We start from the raw sequence: 23,402 nt of genomic DNA, 5'->3' as shown, positions 1-23,402 counted from the left end.
CTGTACTTGATGCATTTTTTCTTACCTTATTTAATGCCTTATAATAAAATGAAACTATGCTTTTTTGTTCTATGATCATTTTTATATTTAAATAGATAATGTAAATTATAATATAATTTTACGCTAAGTGTTACAAAGAAAAAAATAAATAGATTTTAAGTAATGGTTTTGTTTCATTCCAAATTTATTTTATCACTCCTTTATCACCACACAAAGTAAGGTAAGTTGGTCCTGTCCACATAGAGAATCAACGCAACATCGACACTTAAAAATCATACATTCAATTGATGGGGACGGAGTACATAGTTTGTAACACTGAGAAGTACACAAACAAGTTGTCTCCAAATTATGTCTGAAATGACATTTATCTTATATGAAGTGATTAACATTTTGTAATGACCCCTTGTCAAGTAATGCATTTATTATAATCAAAGGTTTTCACATTCACCGTAATCAAATGAACTAATTGGAGTAAGTTTAGTGGAGGGTTGAAAAGAAACGAGGCAATCTGAACACCAATCAGATCCGGCGCCATCTGTCCAACGTGTACCAACTATATTGTCACAGCTGCAACCGATACACTGAAAAAAAGATAATAAATTCTGAGCATTTTCTAATAGTAGGAAGTGAAGCTAATGAAAATGAAGTGACATGGTTTTGTAGTGGATCTTAGTTAATCTGTCTATTGACGTGTCTGCCTATGAAATTGTGGATCTCAGATTTGAATTTCCCATCTGGAAAATACATGCAGTTTTTTCAATATGTGTATGGGCCTGATAAGTCAAGCAAGTGGCCAACGACCATTTCTTGTTAAAGGACAGATGTTTTAAAAAACATTTTTTGGCAAATGACCAGAGAATCTAGATTTAGATACAAAATACATAGATATGTGAATATTTCCTATATCAATTTAGGGAACAGCATGTCAGTTTTAAGAAAAAAAAAGGTTAAAATAATTTTCTTTGGGATAACTAATATTGTCCGCCAGCGTTGCCATGTCTACTGAAATTTCAGTAGATCTACTGATATTTTTTGCCAATATACTGAATTTCTGATTTTTTTTCGAAATTCAAGGAATCTACTGATATTTTGTGTTTTTCCATATTTGTAAGTTAACTGATGATTATTTTAATAATAACCTTGAAAAATGATTAACGCACGCCTTTTTATGTATGACGCTTCCAAATGGACAAAGAAAGCATTGCAACTCAACTCAAGGGCGCCATTTTACGCACTGATATCATCATTGTTTATAATAAAATTGTTATTTTTACATATAACAGTATATCTATTAATCTATGACATATCAACAAATAAAGTTGAACAATAATAATTATAACAAGCGGCATTATTCAAAGGTTTCATGTCTACTGAATAGTTTTATTATTGTTATTTTTCATAATTATTATACGAGCATTATTATGAAGTGCATGAAAGTTATCTGCACAATGTGAGTTCTATCCATATTTTAAAATCTACTGATATTTTAAAGAATTTACTGAATTTTTTGGTCAAAATCTGAAATTTTAAATTTTGACTTTGCAGCACTGATTGTCCCTTACCGATATCCCAGTGTGGACAGGTAGAGGTGCTCCGCGTGATTCTTCAATCTTCCGTCGTTCATAAACAGCTTGCATGAGTTCCAAACTTGTCCACTGTTCTATGACTGGGACTTTGATTTCGCCTTCAGTCTATTAAAAAAATGGATTTATTATTACGCGCCCATTTTATATTAAGAAGAAAACTAAATTTGCAGTTTCTGATAAAAGTAGAATGACTAATAAGAGGAAATACATACATCTAGCAGTCGATGTAGTTTTTGAAAACTTGATTAAATCGTTGAAATGAAGGATCACAAAAAAATGTATAATTGTATTTTTGTTAAGAAATCTTAAATTAAGAATCACCTGACAATCAGTCATCAATACAGGCACATCTCTATCGGGGAAAAATGTTGATTGTCGAAGAGTTACTTTAGAACGATTTTTGCCAATTACTCTGGACAGAAATGATCTAGGCATCCGTCCAGGAACTGGTAATTTTGCCTGCTGTAGCTTGAAGAAATACTTTTGGACGCGACTCATCACTTGTTTTGGTGTGCGATTTCCTAAAGCATCAGCAATTTTCGTCCAGCGTCGCATTTCTATTTCTTCAGCAGGAAACTGTTTTAGTAATTCTTCTAATCTTCTTTGTTCTTCACATGTCCACAACTTGCATCAGATACAGATAAGAACATTAATTTTATATCATCAGATCGTCATTAACAAAATCATTTATTTTCAAATACACTCTCTCAGTAATCCGCCATCCCAAAAACCAGACAAGTGTCCAATTAGTGAAATCGGCGGATTATAGAGCATACATACAAAATATGGTAAAAATTAAAACAGGTATTTCATAAAAATTGTTTTTTTTGAGAAATTTGTACTAGCAAATTACGGTTTTATTTATAATCAAAATCACGTATTTACTAAATTATACATATTTATAAATAATATATTAACTAAATATTAAACAGTAAATCACTTGATACAATCAGTTGTTCAGTGAGGCAGATATTCTTGAATAGCTTAGGATTCCTGACTTTCCCAGTGACCAAAAGCTTCATTTTGTGTGTCCCGGTTATATTGGAGGACGGCATAATTATGATGCGGTCCTTGAGAATTTTCCTCCCTGGTACATTACTTTCTTCTCGATGAACGTACATATTATGAAGGAGAAGTTTCCAAAGTAAGCCCGTCTTATCACGTACCCATACGCGGTGGACTACTGAATTTGAAAATCGAATACCGGCTAATTATAGAGCATGATTTTGAGCTTTCAACTAGTAAAAATAACGGCGGACTATAGTAGTTGTCCGATAATCGAGCGGCTGTTTACTGAGAGTGCACCTACTGTAAAAGAGTATTATATTGCTAACAATAAGCAAGTATCAATGTTTCCTCTTATTTTATGTTGGAAAAAGTTTATGTATGGATTGTATAGTACAAATTACACCAAACTTGCGTTGCTAAAATATTTGGTACTAGAGGTGCGTCGTTATGTGACGCACCTAAAAAAAACGGTTTATCTTAAATTTTTCAGGGATTTCCCTTGATATATTGAAAATTTAATCCAAATCGGGGATTTGCCTTGATATAGTAAAACTTTAACCTAATTTTTTTGGGGATTTCATTCCTAATGTTCTCTAAAGACTTGTTTACTTAATTATTATTGCAGTAAACATTATTTACTAATTCTTAATCACTAAAGAACTTATTTATCATTCTTATTTCAATATATCCAAAATGGAATTTCAAGTTGAGTCGTTTCTAGTTGCGTCGCCTTCTAGTGGAACGCATCAATGATGCAACTCGAGGCTCTAGTCATTTAGTGCAGCGCCCGGCAACCTATGCCACGCGTGCCACTAGGTGACACGCCTCGAAAATGACAGTTTATTAAAATTTTCGGTAATTTAAAAGTTTTTTATATTTTGCAAATTTAAAAAACTTTATGGACACTCCAAGTAATGGCTTTGTAATTGCTGATATCTATACTATAATTTGAAGAATATATTTGGATGTTTGTACCATCCTTCGGTTTTTCTTTATAGAAATCCACACACGCAGTTGGATTTCGACAAAATTTGGACTGTAGACGGAGGCCGACGAGCCGGAGTGCGTGGTTGGGGTATCAAATTTTAGATTGATCCCGTTACACCCCGGGGACAGTTTTACGGTTTTTGCGGAAAAGGCCGCCACGTACAGGGCCTTGAAACGCGGAAGTTAATGCTGCAGCCCCCATTTTTTATTGAACATGTCGCTAGAATGTGTGTATTTAAAAAACATTGGCGTTTATTTCAACTTGATCGGAGGTCAAATGGCAAAGTTAGATGCAAATAATTGTGTCGCTTATCGACAGGGAGCCAAACGAGCGGGTGTGGCGCGGGCGACGCAGTGCTGCCACATTAAATCGGAATGCTTCACTCACGGACAATTAATTGTATGTAGCGGCATCAAGAGTGGGAAGTAGTAAAAAGCTATATATTTTGCAGCCTGACATTAAAGTCAGTTACAAAATTGATAAAGAATATTTTGAATTTTTGAACATTAAATAGGTATATTGATTTAGAGTTAATCGAATTTAACAATTCTGAAATTTGGAAATTAAACTTCAAAACTGCCAGAGATGAAATTATGAAAAACGAAGACAATAATCTTGACATGATAACCAAAACATGGAATGAACTCCTGTCTACTGTGAGCAAACATTCTCAATTATGAAATATATTATAAACCCGTATTGAAATTGTTTAACTGAAGAAAATTGGGAAATGTGCAAAAAAATTAAAAACTTCAAGCTATGAACCAAATATTGAGGTGTTAGCTTCCAAAATTGAACCTCAAGGTTTTATTTCTTTTTTATTTTTAACTCGTTTTACTTCAGTGGTACGCTGAGTGTCCAGTACTTTGAATTACCTGTTTTGTGGCACGCCAATGCATTTGGGTTGCCAACGGCTGCTCTAGTGTATATTAAACTTGACCATCTTATGTTTTGATTTCCAAAAATAATCTTTAATACATTGGACGCTAAAGACGCGCCCAGCGCGTAACAATTAAGGTGGCCTTTCGATGTAATTAACATGCTATTTAAATGTGGTAATTAAAAAGTAATTATCTAGTCAGCAGTCAAAGTGTTAAAATGTTTGGTTTACACAAACCTGATTGAATGTTTCTGGTTTTGTTTGATCAAATGCTCTTCCTCTAATAAGAACATTGTTAGATCTTTCCGTTTGAGGTTCAGTGATTTTAGTGGACCACTGAGCCACTCTTTCACTGTCAATTCCATATTGGGACCAATCTATTGTTGGAACCTAATTGAAAAATAATTTATATTCAATTAATATTATAATAAATTTTTAAAGTGTGATGGGTACCAGGGAGATCTAGTGACGGTGTAATTATGGAACATGCAATTTAATACATTTATTTACCTAAAAAGTGTTTTAATTAAACAATTCAATTAAAAAATATTAAGATAAAAAAGGAATTATCAAAAATCAAAGCTAAGTTTTAATTAACTATTTCTTTTATTCAATGAATAATGTACCATTCTAATTATTGAACATACATAATTTTGAAAAACACTTCTGAGAAAATATATTATAACCAATAGATAAAATCTTTTTGAAAAAAGTAAGACACCCGGCAGGAATCGAACCTGCATCTCTTGGGTTTACGCCCCAATCCGCGCTTTATCTACTATGCTACGAGGTGACATACTAATGACGACAAACTTTAATTATTGGTATTTTAATACCTGCTTATCAGCGTTCTTCCATATCAAGCTACTATTGGCGATCGGTTTTTGTTTATTAACACGTTGATCGCCATGGGGGTCACCGGTGACCGGCATTGGATTACGTTCAGGGGGCCATGGGGGTCACCGGTGACCGGCAAAGAAGACCTGCCTTAGAGTTGTTCTACAGCGCCGGCGGGCACGCTCGCAGTGCATTTTTCGATACGCGGTGACCGGCATGGCCCTTCTGTATATTACTGCCACTTGGCCTGAAAATATGTCTTCCCAGTCACAAAATATAGGCTCACTAATGTAAAGAATGTACATAATGAAAAAAAAAGTTTTCCTTTTAAATTGTAAATGTGTTTTTATTGATATAAAAATAAAAATTAAATAGATTATAAAAATGTAAGTTATAAAAATTATGTAAATAATAAAAAAATAGAATAACAAAAATGATTATAAGGTATGTATACGTATATTTCCAGTTTATGTGTATCCAGGTATTATACTACCCAATTTGAAAACTTTTATTCCGTATTTGTGCCTTTTCTGTTTATTATACTATCTAAATCTAAATATAATTCGACCGCGAAATGGCACCATGCTCTCGTCAACACATATGGACAGGTGACCGGCGAAATGGCCGGCACGGCGCAATAGAATAAATTAACTTGTTGGCGCCGCGACGGACACATGTGGCCGGCACATCATAAAAACCAATATTTACGTAAAAAAATCATCAAAATGAAAAAAAAAACATTATATTCTTTCATAACCTATCAAATAATACCTTAAAAACAAATAATCATTTTTTAACTATTTTATGTAAAACTAGTTGGCGATCAATGTGTTAAATCAAAGTAGTTACCTAATTTTGTCCATGTTCTAATTGTTCACGGGCCATACGGTGTATGATTGTCACGGAAAATGATACATTATTCTCTCCTGAATCTAGACATATTATTTTTAATTGAGTATTTTTAGATGCTATCTTGATGTACAGATAAAGAAAGCATGCTACTTCTTTCTAATGGCCATTGACCAATCGTGAGAGCTGATCTTATTCGTTTATGAACTTGGACACACATTCATCTTTCCTATACCGAGACGAATATAACACTACACTTACAGCATATTATATCAATGATATCTGTTGCGTAAAAATAGACTGGTATGATGTTAAGAGTTAAGTAGCTGCCACAGGTTGTGTGTTGTGTCAAAGATATTCTTTCGGTATTTAATTTTTTTTATTTAATTGCATATCTCATAATTCAGTCACAAATTAATTTCTACTTTGAAAAGATATGGGATCATTCATTATTCTAATAATTAGATGTATAAAATAATATAAAGTCTATCTACCTCTGGGATGGCATTAATAGCTGGAAAGTCGATTTTACCATCTTTTAGATTATTTACGAATTCAAATGGTAATTCCAAGGCCTTTTGTTGCTCACATGCTAAACTTTCAATATCCTGTGGTAAAAACATATAAATCAATAAATAAATTACAATATTTTGCAGTATATTCTTTCATTAATTGAATTTAAAAACTAGTACATTGAACTCAACTAAGAAAGTAAATTAAAATGTCCATAATGTATAAATTATGTTTTTATGAAGATTGGTAATTAGCGATTCGGTCCATACACTTGTAACTGTAAAGTGATTCTGCTAAAATGAATACTATCCAAAATTTAAAATATCTTGACACAAATGTTGACTTATTCTTATTATCGAGTGCAGAGATAAGGACAGTATATTGGGGGGCTCTACCGCCAAGCGCCAGTTGTAAGTATGGCCAACAGATAGATCGATTTTTACTATAAAGCCCGCGATATTAAGTAAACAGTTATAGATGAATAGACATATAATATATAAAAATGGATGAATCAACAGATGTATGTGACACAGCTCAATTGCTTATTTTCATCAGTAAAGCTTTTGAAGAATTTACAACTTAAGGGGAAGCTCTACAGAATCGGCCTTGAGAATTGAAAATATGATTTTTTTACATTCGGTCCATAATAACTGGTCTACTAGTTAATATAAAAAGGTTGCCGCCAATGTTTGTCTCAATAAACTCCCTCCAAGTGAAGCTTGTGAAGTGAAGCTATGGGGTGACCAAAAAATAGTACTTTCTAATAAATGTTACTAAATTCAATATGTTTATCAGTTCTTTGGTGTGAAGTATTGCAACTGATATGATGGATATGATAACTTTTTTGATTATGTGTTAGCCACGATATAAACTTAATAATATATTAATAACTTTTTAACCTGAAATTGTCCGAGAACTAAATATACGAAGGATGTTGACATACATATCTACCTACATTTTTATTTCATGTGCTATCCAAAAAACATTACTAATGAATAGTGTTTATTTGAAATGTTTAGGACCTACGTATTAAAAATAATAGGTATTGTTTAATTCTAATGCATATTTCAACGTAGAATTTAGTGTCTGCCTATTATAAAAAGAAAGTGACTTTTTATTGGCTGCGCAACTTCACTTTTATACTAGTGAAACAAGTGGTAGGAAGAAGCATTATTGTATGTAAAGCCAATGGGCGAAATAACTTATATCATGAGTGCCTAAAAATAATTATTAACATACAGTCACTAGACACATTATTTTTTTATTAGTCCATCCGACTGGCGGGTGACGCCAGGGCTGTCGACGCAATTAATTATATTGTACTTTTTAAATTTTATTTATAATATATTTTATTCAAGTTTTGTGCATCTAATGCCGGGTCCACACTAGCAACATGTCGCGCGACAACCTCGATAAATTTTACGATAATTATCATACTTAACGTAAAATTTAACGAGGTTGCCGGCGACATGTTGCCAATATGGACCCGGCATAATATCCACTGTGGTTCACGTAGTGGAATGGACCTGTTGTTTCTGGGGTCAACTAATTCAAGAAGTAAACACCCATGATAGAATTTTTCCAGTTTTAGTTGCATTATATTCCAAAACTCATTTCCGATTTTATAAATGGAAATTTCTTGGTGTACATAGTAAACAAACCTACGAATAAAAAAAGACAGGAAGGAACATACTGATTCATCGCCATAAAAACTGGCAACCAAATTCGCCATTTTGGAAAGCGACGACTTTGCGTAAACAAATATCGCGTGGTCTGCACGTGTGCGGTGAACTTAAATAGGTAATTTTGTGTATTTTATGTTTGTGTATCATGCATTGTTGGCCATATTTTCCGGTCTTTCTTGATTGCCGTGACACAATATGTTCCTTCCAGTCTTTTTTATTCATAGAAAAAAACAGTATGTTCTATTAGTTATATAATGTATTATGAATCTGTAATAAAATAATACACAATTAAAATATTTTCAAATTGAAAAAAACACATTTTCCTAGCTTTGAGCCGTGCTCACTCATGAATGTCATTCTTCATTTAGGTAAGTATATACAAATTTTGATGTTATCTTGCAAATTAAACAGGTATCTGACCTTTTCACTATATTATACATGTACCTACATGCAAATGTAATGTTTTCGAATAATTGATATGGATTATATACTATCGTATTATTTTCTCGAAATCATAAACATACTATAATAGTATTTGAGTATCAACCTATGCTCAATTTGAATTAGGTAATAATAATAATATACCCGTAGATATATCAATAGTATGTTTGCTACGATATCCACCCAAGTTATCAGTATGTACTTACAGGTTTGATTAAAAACTATGACGAAATTAACATTTTAAAAATATTAATCCATATAATATTTTGACAGCCCTGTTTTCTGATCGGCGGACACGTGCAGCTGTTTATCAAATAATAATGTGTAAGACGGCCGACAATATCAATAATATTTTTTTTTTTTTAAATAAAATCTCCGATAATTAGTGATTTTTGCGAAAATATCGATTTAAATTAACGTCCTAACGACACCGATGTCCTTTTGATACTAGATTATATTTCAATCTCCTTCTCTTGAGCCCCCTCTTAAGAAGAAATGTTTTCTTTGAAAGAAATGACTAGAGGTGTAGATATACTTAACGCTTTCAAAATTTATATATTACTAATTTGAAATTACTCTTTTTTAAGATTACCCTGGTCGGCATACATACTCTGCTATGAACGATTAGTAGCTGATATGAAGTAGGCTTCTCATTAATGAGCTTTTATTTAATTTTTATCATTTTTTAAATATAAGTACCTAGGTACTTACTCCAAAATTATGTATGTTTTTATAATATGTGTGAAATGTCATTGTATGTGTGTATCATTTTTCTTTTACTTAAAATATTATTTCTATCCATTAATAATCTTTTACTCATTATTTTTAAGACATAAAGTTTTATAACCACACACAAGTTGGCTACCCCTGATAATATATAGTACCCCATTAAAAAGGTTGTGGACGCGAAAATATGCATTGCCAAGAATTCACGGGCCAGCCCTGGTGTAAGGTGTAAATGACCACAATGAACTAATGGTAGAATATCCTATTCTAAAGCATTGGTTGCAGGTTCAAATCATGTGGTTGGTAAAGTCATATAGTATTTGATCCGGAAGTAGCACTGAATAGATTTAGTGAATGCTTAACAATCATTATTTGTAAAACAAAGCCTGTTTAGATAACCTCCGCTCTGCAAAGGCCCATTCTTTCCGCTTAGTAGGGAAACTGGTTACCATTTTTAATTATATTTAATTCACTAAAAATTGAACAAGTATATTGGATATAGAATCAAAGTTATACAAACCCTAACAAGCCTTATTTTTTGAGATTCCAGAAGAAGTATGTACCTTAACATTGATCTATAGTCTTTATTATTGCGTAAAGCCAAGTGATCTGTTTCAAAGAAAAATGGATCGTCTTCCATTTTGTTCATCAATTACAAATGTGATCGCCTAAAAATTCAAAAGTACACACCAATTAGTCTATGGTACACACTTTGACAGATCAGGCAAGTCAGCGCCATCTTTAGATTAATAAAATAAATTGTAACCTGTAAGTAATGTCAAAAGAAAATTGTAAACAACCATAATGTGGCGTGTTGTGAAATTTGCGTTTCCTGTTTCCTCACAACTGCATTCATTGCCAGTGTTGCCAATCGTGCTATAATTATAGTATTTGTACTATAATTTTCATCCGCGTACTATCTACGATATTATAACACAGGTGTAGTACGCCCAAAATACTATAATTTTGAATATCGGAAAAAATATGTAAAAGTACTAAAATTTCGATATTTCCGTTCGATAAATTGGTGCAAAGTACTATAATTTCGCAATATAACCAGATTATTTGGAGTACTTGGAAAAAAATGCTCGAAAAACGTAAAAAATCCCTTGACTTTGGTTTAAAATGAAATTTCTTGAATTCTTCAGTAAGCATTTTTGGTGGAGAAGGTACCTAAATAAAAAGGCGTCTCGGAGTTTCTCAAATTCTCCGTTATTTTTTTTTTTGAGAAACAAAAAACCTATACATTTTCGTGTCATCAACGCGTACTATATTTTTTCCCCAAATACTATAATTTTGGATGTTCTGTACTATAATTCCACTTTGAAAATATGGCAACACTGTTTATAGCCGACATTAAAGGTGGCGGTTCCTTCTACATTACATTTTCTGTTCGAATATATTTCCTATTATGGATATTAGACTTTGGATAATAATTGAGCAATCAATATAATATCATAATAAAATGATGGGTGCTTTTTACTGGTTCTCTGTCGTCTTTATCTGTCAGTCTCCATTTTGGAATTCAGCTATCTTTTTATCATCGGATTAAGACAAGTATAGTACGCGGTCCAAGATATCAAGTATATTATTTCGGCAAAAATTATAGGACGTGTTGAAAATGTAAGTTTTTTGTTTGTCACATAAACATAACGGATAATAATTCGAGAAAATCCAATGCCCTGCTTTATTAAAACACCTCTTACGACCGAAAAATGCTAACACCATAGACTAATATCGCACACTGAGATCTTATATTAGCATTAGCATAGATAAGATACTTAGATGACAGCGAGCGGTGGCAGAGAACCAGTGAAAGGAGTAAAATACCCAAATGATGCAATTCGAAGAAGTGACCCTGAATGTTCCCTGGGGAAAGTTGGCAGGTAATTGACTGATTATTAACATAATAGCATTGCATCCAATATGTAACCTGAAATAATATTTTTTTGGTACTGTTCGTTTATCAGGAATACAGCGGTAAACACATTTTGAAAATAGCCGATAAACTGGATTATTTGTTAGGTTAACCTAACCCAACCTAAACTAACCCAAACTAACAAATAATCCAGTATATCGGGTATTTTCAATATGTGTTTCCGCTGTATTCCTTATAACCGAACAGTATCAATGACGTTCTTGCATTTCTAAAATGGTGTAATCTATTTGACACGATCAATTCGTTCGCAAAGCTTTTTTGTGATTTGTTTTTCAAAAAAAAAATTACCCACGTACCTACATAGTTAATAGTATTTCATATCGTCAAAACACACCGAAAAGCCAAAGAAGGCTGTCCCATTACTTAACGATTAATTGTAAAAACAAGTTAGATTTAGTAAGTTGGATTTGTCCTTTTTTATTGTTTTTCAAGTACTTATCTAGGTATCTGAGAGATAAATTATTCAAGAAAATTATAACCGCCATTTTGATAATATGGAGTAAAGCCGCGTTGACACGATCCAATTTGACTTGGACCGAGCGCACTCATACGAGACATCTTCATACTAATTACTCCTATCCAAGCTAGCTTGGATGAGTAGTACGCGGTCCGAGTAGCTTGGATAGGAGTAATTTGTATGAAGCTGTCTCATACGAGTGCGCTTGGATAGCACTCGATCCGAGTGTACTTGGATCGTGGCAATGCGGCTTAAGTACTATAATAATATCTTCACTGTAAATATTATGATATCAGCATTCTTCATAGAACAAACATATATTATTCAATAAATATAAAAAAATGGTAGGTACATGTCGGTTATGGGGAAGCTAGCGGCAAACACATTTTGAAAATAGCCGATATACTGGATTATTTGTTGGGTTGGGTTAGTTTAGGTTAGGTTAAGCTAGGTTGGATAAGGTTTTCATTCTTAAATTCATGAGTTTTGTCACAATCGGCCATGACAAGTAGCGCGGTTCCCGCCTGGCTTCCACATAACCGACTTGTACCAAATGGTATAATTAATTGAATGTATACATAATAAAATAAAACTTTGCTGGAATGCCACAAAAAGACTGGGGAGAGATAGGGATTCTCGGAGTCACCGTGTAGTGTCCATATGCTCCAGTTACGGAGCGGACATGGCCGAAGAAGAAGTAATGCAATAATAGTTGTGTTATCAATTTAATGTCAAGTGAATCGAAAACAACAGTTTATTTAAATATTATTACGATATAGGTACCTAGTAGGTATAAAAAACAGACAATTATTGTTTTTAGTTTGATATTTCAATGCAAACTTTTGATATTTTATTTGCGATGGGTTATAAAATAACCTCAGAAGATGAAATAAATAAACAAATACATAAGTAATATTGACATAATTATCTTTATCTTTCATAAGAATCATATTTTGTTTTATTCAAAATGTTATGAAACATTGCAATTTTTTATGTTTCATTCACGTATCCTCTTAAATTAAAATTGTGGAATAAAGGGAAAAGTGTTTGTTGGACACCATGTCTTTCAATCAAGTATTAACTGTAGAATAAAATTATTGGTACAGTTCGGTTATGAGGAATACAGCGGAAAACACATTTTGAAAATAGCCGATATATCGAATTATTTGTTAGGTTAACCTAACCAAACCTAACCAAACCTAACCTAACCTAACTCAAACTAACAAATAATCCAGAAAATCGGGTATTTTCAAAATGTGTTTTCCGCTGTATTCCTCATAACCGAACTGTACCAAAATATTTTTCTCATTCTTTATCAATATACCTATGACTGAAATATAAGCATGTTTAACATGTTGATACAGTCGAACTTGGTTATTACGAGGAAGATGAGACCGACTGAATTTGCTCGCTATAAGCATTACTCGTTATATCATTCTATAACATTTTTCGCACCACATTTTATTTAAGCATAGAACATAAAAAATCTGAAAACCACTAAAAATCCCCAAACAAGCGTGGCATTCATAAACTTCTAAAGAAGTTGTTTATTGTAATGAAGTGCTGAGTCGCCGGCGCTGGCAGGTACCTACTGACTTCACAAAACTTGGATTATTTACATGCAATTTTAACCATATGCGTGGATACTTTTCAATGTTGTCGGCGAAAATACCAATTAGGTACTTAGACACTAAACTTAACTAGTGTCATAAACGTAATCCGATCCGGCGGCATCAGTCTAGTTAACTACCAGGTCGGATTTTAATGCTTAGAGTCAAAAATATTGTTTTTAAACGATCGACACATTAACAGTTTTGCTCGGTATACCCGAGAAGTAGCTCGTTATAAAACTGAATAAATGTATGGAGAAAATCATAAACTAAAATGTCAACAAATGTTTCCTCATTACATCCGAGATCTCGCTATTTCCATGATCGTAATAACCAAGTTCGACTGTATTTAAATTATATATCGTCTCTGTTCTGGCAGAACACACTAACTGGAGAATACTAGTTTTGAGTAATTTGACTTTGAAGTTGTTAAAATGTTTGAAATGGTCTATCATGTGAGTTTATTAAGTAATCGTAAAAAGGATGACTTTAAAATAAAGACTGTTTATTTATTAAGAAGGATAAGATTTCCAGACGGTAAAGTTTGAAATAAGGAACATTTTGGTATAACTAACTCAATATGTCATTTTTTCGAATTAGTGTCTTCTGCCAGAAGAGTGACGATATTATCTTATAGAAAAATAAAAAAATGCAATATGTGCTATTTCTGTATTCTATGTATTATTAATAATACATTGAGGTGGGTGTTGATAACTTTTAGGTAATACACCTTATCAATTTATTGGTTGTTTCAGTGGTGTGTCATGGTCATCCAGGCGGAAAGGCAATAGTGATGGTTCATGGAATCCAAGATTCGGCTGGCACCTTCTTCCCGCTCATCAACAGGTCGGTGGATAATAATACACCCAACATCATTAACTGAAGCAGTTTGAATTTCTCAATTTTGGTGTTTATTCAAAATGTATCATATAATAATTTTGTCACATCATAAGTCACATTTATCTCCGTTGACCATATCATATTAATTTTTGACGGTGAAACTATATACATAACTATACATTACATATATGATGAATTTATCACCAACCCAATGTAATTAACTGTTTATTTTATTCAACGAATAATTCACAAGATTTGAGAATGTAACATTCTTTATATTGAAGTCGACTTACTATGCAAACCTTCTATGTCTGTTTTAGAAAAAAGTTCATGAGAGAGTTAAAATGGTTAAAACGTATTATTTATTACATTTCTTTTATAAATAAAATAGTTTTTTTCTACAATATTATTTAAAGTGCACTCTATTTTTATATATCATAAATTTAAAACTTTTTTATTTATAAAAGAATTATAATATATAATTAACTCTCTCCTGCGCATCTATTCCATACAGAAGACTACTTTCAGCCGCTAAAACAGCTATATATAGGGTAGGAAAGTATCAAAATATTAGCACTTATTGTAACAATTACAACACGTTAGTTGTAATTGTTACAATAAGTGCTATGTTTTAACAGCACCTCTCTTGGCTATGATAATTTTCAGAGCGAGATAGTCTCAGTTTTGACTGTTTAGACGGCTAACTTAGTGTAATTGTTACAATAAGTGTTAATATTTCGATACTTTCCTACCCTAATTAGCTGCCGTAGCGGGCCGAAAGCAGTCTTGTGTATAGAATAGATGCAGTGAACTTTTTTCTAAAACATACATAGAAAGTTTGCATAGTAAGCCGTCGATACATAATAAAAAACACCTCAGATACCTAGTAGAAAAAATCTTATATCCAAGGTGTTTTCAAATTCTGCATGTTCAATATTAAGAATGTTATATTCTTAAATCTTGTGACTTATTCGTACAATAAATTTAATAGCTAATTAAATTATTAGCAAGTGAAGGTACGAGGGTGGGTCAATAATTCCTTAGAAAAAAGCATTAAAACAGTTTTTATTTTTGTATTTTTTTTTTATTTCTCAACATAATCTCCTTGGAGCTCAATACACTTGGTTAGACGTTTCTCAATTTTTTTTAAACCGTCAGAAAAATAAGTTTTCGGAAGGTCCTCAAAATAAGCATTTGTCCGATCGATGACTTCTTCATTTGAAAAAAAACGTTGTCCACTTAGCCATTTTTTTAAGTTTGGGAAAAGGAAAAAGTCACTGGGGGCTAAATCTGGCGAATACGGTGGGTGGTCGACCAATTCGAACTTCAATTCTTCAATTTTAGCCATTGATCGTAAACATGTGTGAACACGGGCATTGTCCTGATGAAAGAGGATTTTTTTCCTGTTTAAATGAGGCCGTTTTTCTTCAATTTTGTTTTTTAGCTGGTCCAATAAAGATGCATAATAATCCCCTGTTATTGTTTTTCCTTTTTCCAAATAGTCAACGAAAATAATTCCACGTGCATCCCAAAATACAGTAGCCATAACCTTACCAGCTGATTTTACGGTTTTCGCCTTCTTTGGACATGGTTTGCCTTTCGCAATCCACTGCTTTGACTGTTCTTTCGTCTCGGGAGTATAGTGGTGTATCCATGTTTCATCTACAGTCACAAAGCGACGAAAAAATTCATCCGGATTGCGTTGCATGAGCGACAACAGGGCTTTAGAGGCCACCACCCTATTGCGTTTATTGTCGACTGTGAGCAAACGCGGCACCCATCTTGCAGAAACTTTTTTCATGCCCAATTTGTCATGTAAAATAGAAATGACGCTACCTTTTGAGATCCCTGTAACCTCAATTATCTCACTCAACTTTAATCTTCGGTCACTTAACACCATATCGTGGATTTTATTGATCATTTCTGGTGTAGTCACCTCTACAGGACGTCCTGAGCGTGGTTCATCCTTTGTTGATGTACGACCACGTTTAAATTCATTTAACCAGTTATAAATAGTTGCAAGTGAAGGAGCAGATATGCCGTGAACTAAATCCAACTCATTTTTTATTTCCTTTGCTGTTAACCCTTTTATATTAAAATGTTTAATAACAGCTCTAAACTCAATTTTCTCCATTTTTGTAAACAAGCAAATTTTTTTTTAAAATGTACGAAAATAAAAAACAACAACCCGACCAATCTGATTGAAACTTCGCAGCATACTGAATCGGTAGTGCCGCTGCATGAAAACAAGCCGCTTACAGTACTAGTCGCGCCACCTGTCGGCTTTTCTAAGGACTTATTGACCCACCCTCGTACATTATAACTAAAATTTGGAGCGATCCGGACGTCGGTTAATAATTAATTATGACACTTAATTATTGATCCCTTCATTTAAAACACAAAAACCAATAGTCAAAGTTAATGCGATTTGATAAGCATTTCATGCAAAGTAGTTAATTTCGTCATAATTAGATAGGATGCTCGCAGCTTAATTAGTAGAGTACATTGGTGTGAATCGAGTGATTATAGGTTCAAGTCCAACCGGGAGTCATCTTTTTTCTAGTATGCATACATCTGAGGTGTTTTGAAATTATTATGTATGACCAACCTAATTGTCCAAAATCAAAATTAACACATACGGCTCGAATGAAAAATGGAAAGGTTTTGATGTGATGTCATCTAGTCAGAGAAGTGTTGGGAGACCCAAATTGCGGTGGTTAGATGGTGTAGCCCAGGATGCACAAGCAATTGAAATCCCGGATTGGAGAAAGATTGCGGAGGTTAGACCAGACTGGGGTAGATAACTCGAGGAGGCCAGGGCCAACCGTGGGCTGTTTCACCACGAATAATGATGATGATGATAAAACTTAAATTACTCAATATTTAGAATTGTTTTAATTGCTTAATATTATAATATTTAATATTGATATATCACATGTGATAACCACATCATAATATAAAATCATTTACATACGAGGGCTGTTTTAAAAGTAAGCGACTTTTGAATTTTTCATGGAATACAATTAAACATCGAAGGTGGAAGGTACGTATATAAATTTTTTTCTGCTCACAGAGCGTCAATTGCTGGCCGTGAGTAGGTAGTGTACTCAGTGGCACGATGGGAATATCCACATTTAAATTTAAGCGATGATTTGACTTTGTTGAGTGTCAGTGAAATTAGTGCCGAAGCTGCTAACAATGGAACAGAAGCAACTTCGTCTGCAAGTCTTGCACAGCACTACAGTTGTTTCTACTCTACCAATATGGCACTTTGAGATTTCTTACTGTTCTGCAAGCTGAAAATATTGCTGAAAGGAACCCGATTTCAGTCACGAGAAGACATTATTCGGAATGGGTGACTCAGGTGTTCCATTTCCAAGAGGCATTCTAGAAATGCTTCCAACATTGCTTGGGCCGCTGAGAGAAGTGTGTGTAAATCCAAGAAGACTTGAAAGGATTAGGGTTTTAGACCTTCTCATGAATAATTGTGTTTTTCGTGACCAAAGAAACTTTTTGAACAGACCTCGTATGACAAAGATTTTTGTTTTAGTTTACTGTGTCTGTGCGATATGCACATGAAACAAAAAAACCATTAAGTAACCTTGCCTCGTGGATTGTTTGAATGTTGCAGATTAAAATTGCCAAATGACTTTCAAATGATAATACTTGATTTGCCGGGAAATGGAAAGTCAGATGCGTTCCCCGTAGGCAGGCCACTGCATCTTATGGATTATATTTCACCAATAAAGATGGTTGCTGAACACTTTAAATTGAAAAGGTTTACATTCCTCGGGCATTCGATGGGAGCTCAGATAGGTTTGTACACTGTCCTTTGTGGAACTTGTTTGCTGTAATAAAACCTTTAAAATGAGCATAATGAACTATATTTGGGTAAGAACTAATCGAATGCTGTAATAGTACTACACCGATCATCATTATAACATAAACTCATCATCACGATTCTTTTAGACGAGTATCAGATAGGGCCATCTGACAGGTGCCACCCGGGTCATGTAACCTGTTGTGTAAGAAAAATGTGAATACTCCTGTCATACTGGGTGCTACCACTCACCGAGTCAAACGGTGGTGACCATCCATCACCCTGCTTTCTAATTACATGTCGCGTCACCTTGTCGACTTATTGTTTTTGCCACTTTGCAATGGAGCTTAACAAAATTCTTCACACTTCAACAATCGCAATCTCTGATCGTCATCCGGGTTGCGAGCAAGTGGCAATAAAAAGGAAAAGGAAGTGCCAACTCCTGTGTGGCTCCATCTGACACCGTCCTTATAACTGCCGTACATCCTTTTTTTTCTTTATTGCTTTGATGTATATTTTATATTGGAACATCTTTTTACGTTGGACCATACTGATTCTATTGCTTTGGTTTCATAGATAATATTATAATCAAGGCATAAAATTGCTATAAATAGGGAGACTGGCTCTTTCATGTGCAGTGTATGAAAAGGCGGCCATAGACGGACAGTTTTCGTAGCAGTTTGAACATGGCACAGACAATAACTGTTCAATAACTGTACGTTAGTGGACACACCACAGATCAGTTTAACTACCCCATTTAAATCTGTCGAACTGTCAACAGATGTGCCCATATACGTACAGTTATTGTCCGTGGCAGAGCAAGTGTCAAAAACTATGGAGGTTATGTTCGCGGAGATAATACACAGGGGTATTGTTTAAATTAGTTTTAGGTAGGGTATACTTGAACGATGATACACGAATAATTTAACTTTTAATTTATTATGGTTATAATTGTTTTTATTAGAAACAAATTGACATAAATACACACCTATGACGTTGGTAAAATAAATCATGATTTCGCTAGTGGATTGTGTATTTTATCGATTCATTGAAACAATATTATACACATTCGTGTAAATATAAAATATAATCTTTTCTTTTGAATAAATTATTCCCTTTAATGGACAGTATTAATTAAGTAAGAAAACGGTAATATTTATAAAGGTATTGATTTTATATACAATAAATTTAAACATGCCACAAAATTATATTTACATCAATCATCAGTATAATAATTAATTACTATGATACGAGGGTGGGTCAATAAGTCCTTAGAAAAGCCGACAGGTGGCGCGACTAGTACTGTAAGCGGTTTGTTTTCATGCAGCGGCACTACCGATTCAGTATGCTGCGAAGTTTCAATCAGATTGGTCAGGTTGTTGTGTGTTTCTCGTACATTTAAAAAAAAAATTTGCTTGTGGAAAATGGAAAAATGGAAAATGGAGAAAATTGAGTTTAGAGCTGTTATTAAACATTTTAATATAAAAGGGTTAACAGCAAAGGAAATAAAAAATGAGTTGGATTTAGTTCACGGCATATCTGCTCCTTCACTTGCAACTATTTATAACTGGTTAAATGAATTTAAACGTGGTCGTACATCAACAAAGGATGAACCACGCTCAGGACGTCCTGTAGAGGTGACTACACCAGAAATGATCAATAAAATCCACGATATGGTGTTAAGTGACCGAAGATTAAAGTTGAGTGAGATAATTGAGGTTACAGGGATCTCAAAAGGTAGCGTCATTTCTATTTTACATGACAAATTGGGCATGAAAAAAATTTCTGCAAGATGGGTGCCGCGTTTGCTCACAGTCGACAATAAACGCAATAGGGTGGTGGCCTCTAAAGCCCTGTTGTCGCTCATGCAACGCAATCCGGATGAATTTTTTCGTCGCTTTGTGACTGTAGATGAAACATGGATACACCACTATACTCCCGAGACGAAAGAACAGTCAAAGCAGTGGATTGCGAAGGCAAACCATGTCCAAAGAAGGCGAAAACCGTGAAATCAGCTGGTAAGGTTATGGCTACTGTATTTTGGGATGCACGTGAAATTATTTTCGTTGACTATTTGGAAAAAAGAAAAACAATAACAGGGGATTATTATGCATCTTTATTGGACCAGCTAAAAAACAAAATTGAAGAAAAACGGCCTCATTTAAACAGGAAAAAAATCCTCTTTCATCAGGACAATGCCCGTGTTCACACATGTTTACGATCAATGGCTAAAATTGAAGAATTGAAGTTCGAATTGGTCGACCATCCACCGTATTCGCCAGATTTAGCCCCCAGTGATTTTTTCCTTTTCCCAAACTTAAAAAAATGGCTAAGTGGACAACGTTTTTTTTCAAATGAAGAAGTCATCGATCGGACAAATGCTTATTTTGAGGACCTTCCGAAAACTTATTTTTCTGACGGTTTAAAAAAAATTGAGAAACGTCTAACCAAGTGTATTGAGCTCCAAGGAGATTATGTTGAGAAATAAAAAAAAAATACAAAAATAAAAACTGTTTTAATGCTTTTTTCTAAGGAATTATTGACCCACCCTCGTATTATTAAAATATATACTTAAATTTTATTTAGATTTAGCGACATTGTCATTCACAATTAGGTATATTAATTTATGTTGTGAACGTCTTAAATTAATAATTTGTAATATTCACTACATACAATAAATAAAATTAGTCTATATTTTCACAATAACTTAATATTTATAATGCTCTCTAAAATTTTAACATTTATATTATATTGTATAAAATAATATGTTTACATAAATAACTATTACTTTGTTTTACTCTCGTAAAAATAAATAAAATATAATATTTGCGATCTCCGCGTACATAATATTATTATATTTTTAATAATAAATGAATTTGTATTTTATAACAAGCAACACCAGCCGTAGTTGTATCGCGCGGTATATTCTACTTTACGTTACCGACATCTAATGTCACTCGAGAACTTTCGGCTAGTTGAAATTCCAACAGTTTTACAAAAACACGGGAGTGGGGGGTCGCTGGCAGTTTGAACATGCCACACATCTGAAAGGTCGAAAAGTGTCCGTCTATGGGCGCAGCAGATTATCTACCAAAGATAACTGTATGGTTATTAACTGGCATGTTCAACCTGTTACGAGAACTGTCCGTCTGTGGCCGGCAATAGGCAATAAACCCGCAAAGCCTTTGTTATGTATGGTATAGGTGGTAGGCTAAGGTAGGGTAAAGCACATCAGTACCAATACTTTTTATTAGGTGTCTTTGAGATGTTCCAATTAACGTATATCCAATTAAAACCGAATACTACATTTTTATATCATTCATTGAATAAAAAACAGTATAATGCCAAGCAATCTAATAGGCCGCTGAAGAAGTTATGAATGATTGCCGATCGCTTGGGATACCGAATTGTATAGCGGTCAGAGAGAGTTGTTTATTTAGCAATGGCTAGAATTTCTAATGATTATGTGTTATATATTTTTAGGTCTCATGTACCACGCCATATATCCAAACGAGATTGAACGATTCGTGTCGCTGGACTCTCTCTCGTATGTACCGATCGAAGCTGAAAATTACGCAGACTGGTTCAAGTATGTTTTCGAAAGATTCTACGATCCCAAGAATTATGGCAAATTTAACTCGACACGTGATACCGGGCCGATTTATACTTACGAAAAGGTTAGTTCTCTTAAGAAATCAATTTCTCTTGACCGTGACTACTTCAAATTAAAATTAAAATCAGGGTTTTCTTACAGCAGTGGCTCTGAGACGTCGTGCACAGTGCAATGTAATTTATGAAAACTTTAATCTGAAGAATTGTAATAATAGCTGCAAGCAATAAAATAAGCAAAAAAAAACAAGTAAAATTCAAAATTACACTTAGTGAATAGTTTCATTAATATATTCCAATGAAAAATAAAATTTAACATACTTAAGTAATCAATGCGATTTTATAGGCCTTGGAAAGTGTAATGAAAAGCAGAAATTTGACTGAAGATGCTGGTAAGGCCGCTTTACTGAGATGCCTTATACCCGCTGGTGATGGATTGTACAGGTAAATTTCATCATTCAACGAAGAAGATCAACATTCATGTTAATCGCATTATAATATTATTATGGTCTACTCTTATTTTCCTTTATATTGTTCCGGAATATTAATTGTGGTATAACATTTTTCATTTATCTTGAATTCATATTTCGATTGTATGTTTGACCATTCGTTGATAAATTTTTGAAGCAACTTCACATATTGCATTTATTTGGTACGGCGAAGTCATATGTGTCTAAAGGGGCCAGTGGTAGCGTTAGGTAATGTGTTAATAACTATATATTTCATTCAATTGTATCATCTCTGCAGACTATCATGGGATCAACGAATGAAAGCCTTCGGAATAACTACGTTCGGACACCAATATCAAGTGGAACTTCTTGGGAAAATGTGTATACCTCATTTGACAGTATTCGCTACGCAATCCATTGAAAGCAGACTGGCTACTGTTAAAACGCACCTCATGGATGCCCATATCAAGAATAACCCCGGTTACCGTCTCGCACTGGTGGAAGGTAACCACGATGTCCATTTAAACAGTCCAGAACTTGTGGCACCGTACGTGAGAGAGTTTCTGCTCGGGGGAAGTGGTGATAAAGAGTTGACAGACCGATTATTGAAGAAATTTTACGAAATATACCGAACGAAAACGCGACAGAAGTCTAAGCTTTGATTTTATTGTAGGAAAAATATTTTGTGTTGCTAGCAATCACAATGTAGCTTAGACTATAGATACATCTAGACGCCATCCATTGCATTGCTAAATGAAGCTGCGTGCCGTGCGTTTGGTTTGTGGGTGAGCGAACGTATTCATATACAAATGTTTGGGACCAAAGACTATTTCGTTTGTGCTCGCCCAAAGTGCTCACACTAGACGCTCAGTATTAAAATATAATTTTCTATTTTTTTACGTTATTTATAGTATTTTTAAGCGGTCAAAATACAACCATTGGGTAAAGATATCCATAATTTAAGTTATTTTAAAAAAACACTATGTCACTTGATATTAAAATATATAATAATATACAAATAAATTATCACGAACATGTATCAACTTACCTATGAAACATAATACCAACTTCTTGCTTGTCAGTACGGCTACCACATTTTAATACAGCATACACAACCATCTTTTCTACTTAATTAACTAAAAGTATTTACCACTAACTTTATATT

General features: G+C 33.7%; 2 protein-coding genes across 2 annotated transcripts; one reads left to right on the top strand and one right to left on the bottom strand.

Moving 5' to 3' along the window:
- Positions 1-65: 65 nt before the first annotated feature.
- Positions 66-10,254, bottom strand: Atac1 (Ada2a-containing complex component 1). The gene is made up of 6 exons (XM_085947671.1): positions 10,034-10,254; positions 6,643-6,756; positions 4,700-4,852; positions 1,908-2,210; positions 1,563-1,691; positions 66-581 (listed from the first exon to the last, which is right to left on the bottom strand). Exons 1-6 carry the CDS (start codon positions 10,160-10,162, stop codon positions 429-431), a joined length of 981 nt encoding a protein of 326 aa, XP_085803797.1. The 5' UTR covers positions 10,163-10,254; the 3' UTR covers positions 66-428.
- Positions 10,255-11,272: 1,018 nt separating this feature from the next.
- On the top strand, positions 11,273-22,936 carry LOC147072318 (serine hydrolase-like protein). The gene is made up of 6 exons (XM_085947457.1): positions 11,273-11,399; positions 14,275-14,365; positions 17,991-18,175; positions 21,663-21,856; positions 22,135-22,232; positions 22,536-22,936. Exons 1-6 carry the CDS (start codon positions 11,348-11,350, stop codon positions 22,897-22,899), a joined length of 984 nt encoding a protein of 327 aa, XP_085803583.1. The 5' UTR covers positions 11,273-11,347; the 3' UTR covers positions 22,900-22,936.
- Positions 22,937-23,402: the final 466 nt, after the last annotated feature.

Source organism: Rhyacophila brunnea, unplaced genomic scaffold (assembly GCF_057557595.1).
Source record: "Rhyacophila brunnea isolate RB1 unplaced genomic scaffold, BYU_Rbru_1.0 scaffold_2, whole genome shotgun sequence".
Lineage (NCBI taxonomy): Eukaryota > Metazoa > Arthropoda > Insecta > Trichoptera > Rhyacophilidae > Rhyacophila > Rhyacophila brunnea.
The sequence above is the reverse complement of the archived record's forward strand: the minus strand, read 5'-3'. Positions and strand labels throughout refer to the sequence as shown.

Coding starts and splice junctions, on each gene's coding strand:
- Atac1 (XM_085947671.1), bottom strand. CDS start 10,162: ATGAACAAAATGGAAGACGATCCATTTTTCTTTGAAACAGATCACTTG. Junction 6,757..10,033: donor AAAAAATAAGGCTTGTTAGG/GTTTGTATAACT, acceptor TTTTTACCACAG/GATATTGAAAGTTTAGCATG. Junction 1,692..1,907: donor TATTGATGACTGATTGTCAG/GTGATTCTTAAT, acceptor TTTTTTTAATAG/ACTGAAGGCGAAATCAAAGT.
- LOC147072318 (XM_085947457.1), top strand. CDS start 11,348: ATGATGCAATTCGAAGAAGTGACCCTGAATGTTCCCTGGGGAAAGTTG. Junction 18,176..21,662: donor TTCGATGGGAGCTCAGATAG/GTTTGTACACTG, acceptor ATATATTTTTAG/GTCTCATGTACCACGCCATA. Junction 21,857..22,134: donor CGATTTATACTTACGAAAAG/GTTAGTTCTCTT, acceptor GCGATTTTATAG/GCCTTGGAAAGTGTAATGAA.